Source organism: Maylandia zebra, linkage group LG13, assembly GCF_041146795.1.
Source record: "Maylandia zebra isolate NMK-2024a linkage group LG13, Mzebra_GT3a, whole genome shotgun sequence".
Lineage (NCBI taxonomy): Eukaryota > Metazoa > Chordata > Actinopteri > Cichliformes > Cichlidae > Maylandia > Maylandia zebra.
In genome coordinates this window covers 12272270-12281182 of record NC_135179.1, presented here as the reverse complement: position 1 = coordinate 12281182, position 8913 = coordinate 12272270, and the positions used below count along the sequence as shown (strand labels likewise).

At 40.1% G+C, this 8913-nt stretch overlaps 1 protein-coding gene across 1 annotated transcript in view; it reads right to left on the bottom strand.

Moving 5' to 3' along the window:
* Positions 1 to 856: 856 nt before the first annotated feature.
* pcnx2 (pecanex 2) overlaps positions 857 to 8913 on the bottom strand; it is a 38703-nt gene continuing 30646 nt past the window's right edge. Inside the window, exons 34-40 of the mRNA XM_004551445.2 lie at positions 8680 to 8837; positions 8451 to 8567; positions 6450 to 6622; positions 3835 to 4001; positions 3663 to 3737; positions 3329 to 3505; positions 857 to 1256 (exon numbers count right to left, since the gene is read on the bottom strand). Of these exons, the coding sequence (XP_004551502.1) occupies positions 1083 to 1256; positions 3329 to 3505; positions 3663 to 3737; positions 3835 to 4001; positions 6450 to 6622; positions 8451 to 8567; positions 8680 to 8837 (1041 nt within the window). The 3' untranslated portion in view covers positions 857 to 1082. The remainder of the gene's footprint in view (positions 1257 to 3328; positions 3506 to 3662; positions 3738 to 3834; positions 4002 to 6449; positions 6623 to 8450; positions 8568 to 8679; positions 8838 to 8913) is intronic.

Here is an 8913-nt window from a genome sequence, read left to right as displayed (position 1 = left end):
AATTGACCATAATTAAAAAAAATGTATTCAACAAAAGAAATGGGAACAAATTACATGCTTTTGCAGTGGTTGCTGGTAACAAAGTGGCTACACAGAAATTAAAATTAGTTCTTTGCTAAGATGTCACTGATTCAGCTCTTGAAGTAGATTACTTTTTTGTGCTTGAATGACTCATAGGTCAGTATTAGGTGGTGCAGCAAAAAAAACCCCAAAAAAACCAAAAAAAACATTCATCTGAAAATGATCAGGTAAAAGAACAGAACTGAAAAACAGTGAAAAAGCAGCCAATGACCAAAGAAAGACCTCCAGAAAGCTTGGAGAACCTGCTGGTCAGCACTTTTACATGGTGCTGTACATTTTAAAACCTTAATAAATAAAAATGGCCAAATAAGTCTTTTATTCAGATTTAAGGGCTGTTTAATCCTATGTTGTGTTATGTTTCTTTGCAGGCTACTCTTAACTTACAAACCAACCATTCAGCTGAGAACTGGAAAGTCCTTTTCAGGTTTCAAATCCATACCCCGCTCAAAACGAGGCATACATTATTTTTTAAATGGATTACGCATGAAGTCAAATAGTGTTTAACAGAGTTTTCGGGGAGATCATCTGACTAAAGGCCAAAAGGCTAGTAATCACATGTTGGACTCAGACATAATGTAGTTGCTTTTTTGAAACAATTCATGATCATTTAAAGTAAAATGTTTAAACAACCTAATACACGGGGGAGTTTTGGCATCTCTGAGTAAGACTATATAATTAACCTGTGGCATTTTGATAAACTATACTTCCAAAAATAAATATTTCCTTCTGACACCCAGATTTAAATGAGACCTGTTAACCACAGAAAGAGGCCACGTCGTTTAAAAATGTCTTTATTTTTATCCTCTGCATCAAAGACTGTGTTTTCAGACTTTACATTCAGACAACAGGGTGAGACCACATGCTGAGGACAGAGGAGGCAGGTTTGTGTGCATGGGTGCTCTCTCATACAATCTTCTTTATTTATGTGTGTATAACTCTTCATACAGTCCTGTCTGTATGTGGGCATGAGTATGGGCACTGTCACAGATGTGTTTTCTCTCTCAGACAGTCTTTTGATCAGTTGGGTCTGGAACTGTTGAGGCAGATGTTGAATCCTCCTGGGTCTTGTCTAATCCCTGGCTGCAGCCCTGCTCGCTTAACTGTGTGTCGTCTTTCACCGTGACTGCAGCGTTGGAATTGCTCGCGTCTATACTCTCATATGGCTCTGATGTCCACTGAGGAAGAAAGGAAGAGAGAGGAGGCCGGTTTCAGGCACAGGAGAGCATTCGCTGTTTGTATAAAGCAACTAGCATGTTCGAACACAACAAGAATATCAGACGGCAACTCTGATCGTACCACTCAAAAGTGTCAAATGATGCATGAGAGTAAAAATCTGATTTTCACTTTGTTTTTTTTCCTCTATTTTAATTCTTGACTTCACAATTTGGGCTCCAGGAGTACAAAACAACCGAAATGAGTCTCACTTCTTCAACTTTTTTCAAAACTTCAAACAGTAAAAATATGGGACTCTCTCCACTGGAAAAAAAAAAACCCCACACAAACATTTTTTGCCATGCACAAAATTTGGGGTTATGTTAAAATTTAGACTTAATAACTTAAATTTAAAATTCTTTTCTCTGAAGTTTCAGTTGGCAAGTCTAAATTTGGAGATAATAACCTGAAATGTTGACTTCTGAATCTTAAAGCAATTGTTTTTCCAGCTGCTGAAACAGGCTTCCACAGATTGATCGGTAGGTTTAGAGCAGCCTGAAGCCTGAACATTTGGCTCACAGAGACTCCTTGTAAATCCACTGACATCCTTATTTGAAACCCTGGTTATCTTTAATATGAGCATCCACCTGAATAACAGTGAATACATGGCAGACAATAAGGAAAAGCAGAATACGGGACTGTGAATAAATATACGCCGCCCCCCTTCCTGATGCATTAGTTTTGTGCATATTTTCACACTGTTGTTTCAGACCATCAAACTAATTTTACTATTAGACAAAGTCATACAAAATGCAATTTTTAAATAATGATTTCATTATCAATCAACCATTTTTAAAAATTACCCCCTTGAGTGGAAGCTGAGTTCCATTTCACTAGCAACACCCAGGCCTGATTACTGCCAGACCTGCTGAATTTTTAACAAATCACTTAAATAGAACGTGTCTGACAAAGTGATGTAGATTAAAAAGTCTCAAAAAGTAACAAATCATGCCACGATCTAAAGAAACTCAACTATAGATGAGAAACAAAGTCATTGACATCTATAAATCTGAAAAGCTTAGAATAGCATTTCTAAGGCTTTGGGACTTCAGCAAACCACAGAACCATTTTCCACAAATGGTGAAAACATGGAACAATGGTGAACATTCCCAGGAGTGGCCGGCCTACCATAATTATTCTATATTCTATTCTAGAAGTTCACAAAAAAACTCAGACCAACATCTAAAGAACTCCAGGCCTCACTTACTACAGTTAAGGTCAGTGTTTGTGATTCAAGAAAAAAGCAAGAGACTGGCCTTGGAAAACGTCCAAGGACAAAACCACAGCTGACCAAAAAGGCTCATCTCACATTTGCCCTAAAACATCCTTAAAAAGAGAAACTATTCTGTGGACAGACGCGACAAAAAATGTAGTTTTTTGGAAGGTTTGAGTCCCATTACGTCTGGAATAAAACCAACAACATTTTATAAAATTAACATGATACCAACAGTCAAACATGGTGACAGTTCTGTGAGGGTATGGGGCTGCTTCAGGACTGGGACTATTTACTGTGATTGATACAACCATGAATTTTGCTCAGGTTGTCCTTGAATCTCAAATATATTTGGATTATGCAGCAGCAAGTTCACCTCTGAATGGCTCAAAAAATCAATTACTTTTTCACACAGGGCCAGGTAGGGTTTTCTTTCCCTTTACTATATGAAATCATCATTCAAAAACTGCATGTCGTATTTACTCTGATTTTTCTTTGTCTAATATTAAAATTGTAAATCCAATTGAATCTTCTCAAACAATAAAAATGAGCTGTGCTTTTAGACAGACACTGGATGTGAGAGAAATATCAGTCTCTTATCTATTGGCAAAAACTGCAAACAAGCTCCTCAAGATGTTGAACTTTTCCCTTAGTATTTAAAACCTCTACAAAAGCAAGACAAGCAAGTCAAACTAGGAAAAAGTGTGCACTTGTTTTTCTGTATATGTGTACATCTAACTGCTGCCTACCTAGTCTAAGCTGTGTTGTGGAAACAGTCTTAAGTGGGTGCAGAATTCAGACAGTGCTCTTTTCCCCACCCACCTGTGTGGCTCTGCTGCTGGACCTATGTGAGGGCCCGATGGCAATGTTGACACTGGAGGATGACTGTGTATCGGTGGTGTTGCCCCCTTCAGCAGCGGACAACCCGGAGATAACCAGGCCGCTGGAGAAGCTACGCTTCCCAAACAGCAAGCTGAGTGTGGATGAAGATGAGGAGACCTGGCACCACAAGGAACGGAGATATTGCAGTTCTGTTATAATGTCATACAGTAAACACTAAGGTGATTTATAGGAACATCAAGAATCTCAGTTTTCAGATCTTCCATCTGTCGGCCATGTGTTTAGGCATGCTGCATTAGGAGTGTACAGTTCCTACCTGACTGGAGCGCTGCTGATGCTGCGCTGCCTGAAGCTGCGCGCTGATGCCACCTGCTCCTGAGAGACGAGGGACCTGGAGACAGACAAAAATCCTCTTTACACTCTTAGTAAGGGAGCACAAAAGCAGCTGCAACCGAGAAAAGTAAGCTTTTTACAATGTGTGCGTATACCTGGGAGAATATAGAAGCTATGGAGGTGTTAAAGGACAGCTGACTGTTAGACAGACGCTGGACAATCCCGTTATTGGAGCCCGAGTCCAGGATTGGGCCAGACTGGCTGCTGACAGGGGGGCGCTGACTCTGGGGCTGCACTGATCGACTGCGGTACTCTCTCCTGGCTGTAGAATTAAAAACGTGAACATTTGTAATGAAACGCAAGATTTAATAACCTAATGTACAATTTAAAAAGCACGTTATATTTGACTTCAGGATTTTAGTTTAGCTATGTGGCTCTCTGTGGTCTCTTAAAAAATAAAAACACTGGTACATCTACGTATTTGGACACCACCATAAAAAAAACAACAAGATGTTAAATGAAGACTTTCATTTTTCATTTTAAAAGAGTTTAGCAAAAGCATTGCAGTGATGTGGTGATCAAAGTTGTTATAATGTTAACATAAGTAAATTGGGTAAATAACTTTCAGAGTTGAACTAAAACCATCTAAAACTATAGCCAGTGAAAATTTCAACTCAAACACATGTTTTGGGTTGTTGGAAGACCAAGCGATGACACAGAGCAGTTTTGCTGCTCACTGGTTGAGATTTTGTTCCAAAGAAAATTGTCTTTTTTCACGATTCCTTCCAGGTTGGTGAGAGTCTCAGCTCCAGATGCACTGAAGCATCTCTACAGCATAATACTCCCACCATGTTTCACTGTGGGGATGTTATTTGTTGGATTGTACGCCTCTTCCTTCCAAACATGTTTTCCAAACATGAGCAGCATCTCTGTGGCCAAAGACCTCTAGTTTTGTCTCATCTGACCAAAGGGCGCACTTCTAAAATGCTTGATCTTTGTCCAGGTTGTTCTTAGTGTACTTCAGTATGACTTGAAGGCTTCTCTTCTGAAGAAATCAAGATTTTCTTGCACCGAGTACATACCTGTGCAGGTCTCCATCGAGACTACAATTCCCAGCCGGTCTAAGTCATTTACTAATGTCTTGGCAGTTGTTCTGGCGTCTTTACACACATCTCTCAGTAGTTTTATTTCCAGAGAATTTAAAATCTTTTACCTCCTATCTCTGCCAGGCTTGTTCTGTACTATGTGGCTCTCTTTGTGTTTCTTGATGATACTTTTCAATCCTCTTCTTTACACTTGGAAAAAAGTGACAACTTTGTATATCCATCTCCTGCTTTGTGAGTATCGAAAATTATTTTTCTCAAGTTGAAACTGATTTCCTTTGTATATGGCACTATGACACTTTCTCAAGTGACAGCTCAAACCCTTACTGAAGTTTTTTTTTTTTATACTGTGTGTAAATTGTGCTTTAGAGTTCAAAAGTTGACCTTATTTTTACCTCATAAGTAAGCAGCCTGGTCATTAGTTACATGCGAAAAACTGAGTTAATCCCATGCTTGTAGAAACACCTTCTGCTGCATGAGTGACTTTATCGGTTTCTCACATAATTGTGGAACAGTTTTGTCCCACTCTTCTTTACAACATTGCCTCGGGTTATTGAGGTTTCCAGAGATTCATTTTTGTCCCACACAGTTGGGTTGTAGTCTGGACTTTGTCCCATTTTCCTTAATTCTTTTCTTTTTCGGGCATTCTGTTGGAGTTTTTCTGCTGTGCTTAGGATCGTTGTTTTGTGGAAAAACCTAATTTCTTTCAAGTCATAGCTATTGGATAAAAAGCCTCATATTTGATTCCAGAGTACTTTGACACACAAAAGAATTCATAATGGACTCAAAAACCGCAAGGTTCCCAGGCGCTGTGGCTACAAAACACACCAAAATCATTACCTCTTCGCCACCGTGGTTAACAGTTGTTATGAGGTGTACGTTCTAATATGCTGTGTTTAGTTTTTGCAAAACATGGTGGTTTCGATTATGACCAAACATCTCCACTTTGTCCTTGTCTCTCTACAGGACATTGTTCTGGAAGTCTTGTGGTTTGTTCAGATGCAACTTTGCAAACTTAAGCTGTGCTGCCAGTCTTTTTCTAATCATACTGTCATTAACCTTAACATTTAACATGGTAAGTGGAGCCTGTAGAGTCTGAGATGTTCACTCGTCATTCACTCCTCGAAGATCGTGGCGTTGTGTTAACACACACACCTGAAGGCTCCAGACCATCAAACTGCCAAAACATCTGCTTTCATAGAGGCAGCCACACTTGTTGATGATCAATTAATGAAATGCATTTGATTAACAGCACCTGGATCTACTCAGTACGACCTTAACGCTACTGGAAGCAGTGCAAGTGTACTTAGTTTTTCATGTGATTGCACAGAGTAGTCTTTCCTGCAGTGGGAAAACCTCTCCCAGTGAAAATTTAGTCTGATTGTATAGAACTATAGGAAAATGACCCTATTGCGTAATTCATCTTTGATGCTAGTAAACACTTTTCTGATAGGTTTATATTCCCTTTGCTTGTTTCAAATATAATATAAAACTACATATTATTTTATAAAGCAGGGTCAGAGGGTAGGCAATGTGACAGACTATCATTTAGGGTGGGGCTTAGATTTGAAAAGTTACATAGCTTGACTTTGGTTCGTGTGATTAAAAACAAACAAAACCCAAGCATTATTAGGTTTACATCGAGATTGTAGTAGAAGAATTTGTACCAGCGTTGCGGTGTCTGTGGCTGTGTGCCGTCCTGGCTCTGTGCTGGCTCAGGCTGTTGGATGTGACAGAGGATGGGCGGTTGTGGCTCAACGATGACGACCCACCGGCACCGCAGTCCACATCCTCCATATTCATGCCGCTGTTACAGCTGGTCAGGTTGTCCTTACGCACCCTGCAGAACACAAGCACACAGCTCTGATTTATTTATTCATGTCCACATCAGTGCAAGGGATGCACACAGGCAAGGGGGACGTTCAAAAATTTACAGAGCCTTAACTATCAGCACTGCTTAAACCACACACACACACACACACACACACACACTCAGAGATGTTACGTAACTGTGCTAACATATGTGGTGGTGGTGGTGTTCCTCGTAAATTAGTTAAATGTGTTCTGGCTGGGGAGGCTTGATCCATCTCCTTATCTCCTTTTCTACTTAGTCGAATTAAGACAACACCTTTCAGTCAAGGCGGATGAAACAGGCTTAACAAACTAATCTAATCTGAAAGCAAAACTCTGCCCCAAGAAGCTTAAGGGCGAACTGCGCAGTTACAAAGACACACACCATTAGCTGACCTGCAGAGGTTAATGCAGCGCCTGTACGATAAGCTCTACCGAAGGTATTGTGTAAATGATGGAGAGAGAAACAAAAGGCAGGATGAAACTGGGGCTGAAGGAAGAGAGAGCCAAGAGAAGGAGGTTTCTGCATAGCAAAGCAGAGAGTTAAAGCTTTCAGCTTCCCGCTTACTCTGTAATCCAGCTGTCTATTTCTCTCAAACATGCACTCGCACTGTCCCTGTACATGTATTTAAAACTACATCAAGTTGGCAGAGAAGCCTCTTCGCAGCACTGACTACCTCCAAGTCAATATCTGTAAATCCACAGAGCAGGCAAGGCTCCCACTAAGCAGGCAGCCAGAGCATTACACTGCAGTTTGCATCTTATCCAGAGTGATTTATACTAAATGCAACCAGCTGAATAAGAGCATTAGGAAGCTGGCATAAACTGCTTTATCCCAACTTTTTCCTCTTTTGTCCCGGAGACATAAGGCCTTCTGTAACAGCTCAGAAATATATATAGATATATATCAGATTTCTGATATGTAATCTTTGTGACTTACAAAATGCTATTAAGTAGATGATGCATTTTAGAAATCGCCTGGAGAAAAACAGAGAATATATACTTATTAGGAGTAACCACAATACTTTTGTACTCATCTCTGTTCTTATTCACCTCTTTGAAAGGCAGGCAGCTTCTGTGGCAAACTAAAGGGTTATCAAGGCAAATAAAAATACAGTCTTTGAAAACACAGAATAAGGAGACGATTTCAAACAACGAGTAAGTAAACAGTGCATCAAAACAATGGTCAAACTAAAGCAAAAGACAAAATGATGGTAAAAAGAGCTGCTGACACTTAGAGGCATTTGTCAGTGAATTTCAATGCATACTATATCAAGAGGAAAATCCATAACATCTGCAACTGATGCACATGAAGCAATTGCACCGTCACAAACTGCAACTGTCCACTGGGCATGTGATGGGCCACACTGACCATGCACCGTGTGCCGGAAAACTACTACAACTTACTTTCTGCGGTCTTTGCAGCAGATAATTAGCTAGTCCAGAGATTCAAATCTTCTCTCCTGAAATGATTTTGTCCCAGTTTCAGAGATGAAATCAACTAGATGATTAGAAGAAATATGAAAGTTTTTGTCCTCCAAATATTCTAAATAAAGAGTGTGTTATTCAAGACTCCTCAGAGGCTCATGTTCAACCAGACTGAACCCATGACCTTCAACTTACAGCATCATCTTCTTACCCATCAGAGAGAACTAAATAAAGTCTGTTTTCTGTTTATCTTTAGCATGTGAAAAAAAACAACTAATTTTGAAGCACAGTCACAGGAAGAGATTTGGAAAAGGCTGAGCCTGGAAGGCAAGGATGAAAAAAGAATAACAAACTGCACTTTCTACTTAAGTGGGACAAAATGTACTGACCGCAGCCATTTAGAGCAGAGCCAGGAACGAATGGCATCCAGGCTTAAAGCCCCTCCTCCAATGCCGCGTAGTGTACCGTGTGTTCCTGCGTATGAAGTTGTCAGAGGTGACACGTACCTAAAAAACACAAAAAGAAAGAAAGTTAAACAGAGAAAACGTCTATGTGAGTGGGCTAAATACTTCTATTGAAGCAAATTAAGATTTTTCTGTGTAATAATTTGGCACGCACATGGGGTAGCCGAGTGGCTGGTCACAAGAAGAGTTGACCATGTTCCTCAGTGCTTGCTTTGAGTTTTGGATGCTGCCTCGCTCCGGGTTTCGGTTCCTTAAAAATATCAACTCCTGCTGCTGTCCTGCCCAGAGGCCTCGCACACACTCCTTATTGATCTGAAGAGGTACGGAAAAAATAGAAACAATCATACAGGAGTACAAAGTCCAAACACGAGAGAAGATCCAGAGAACA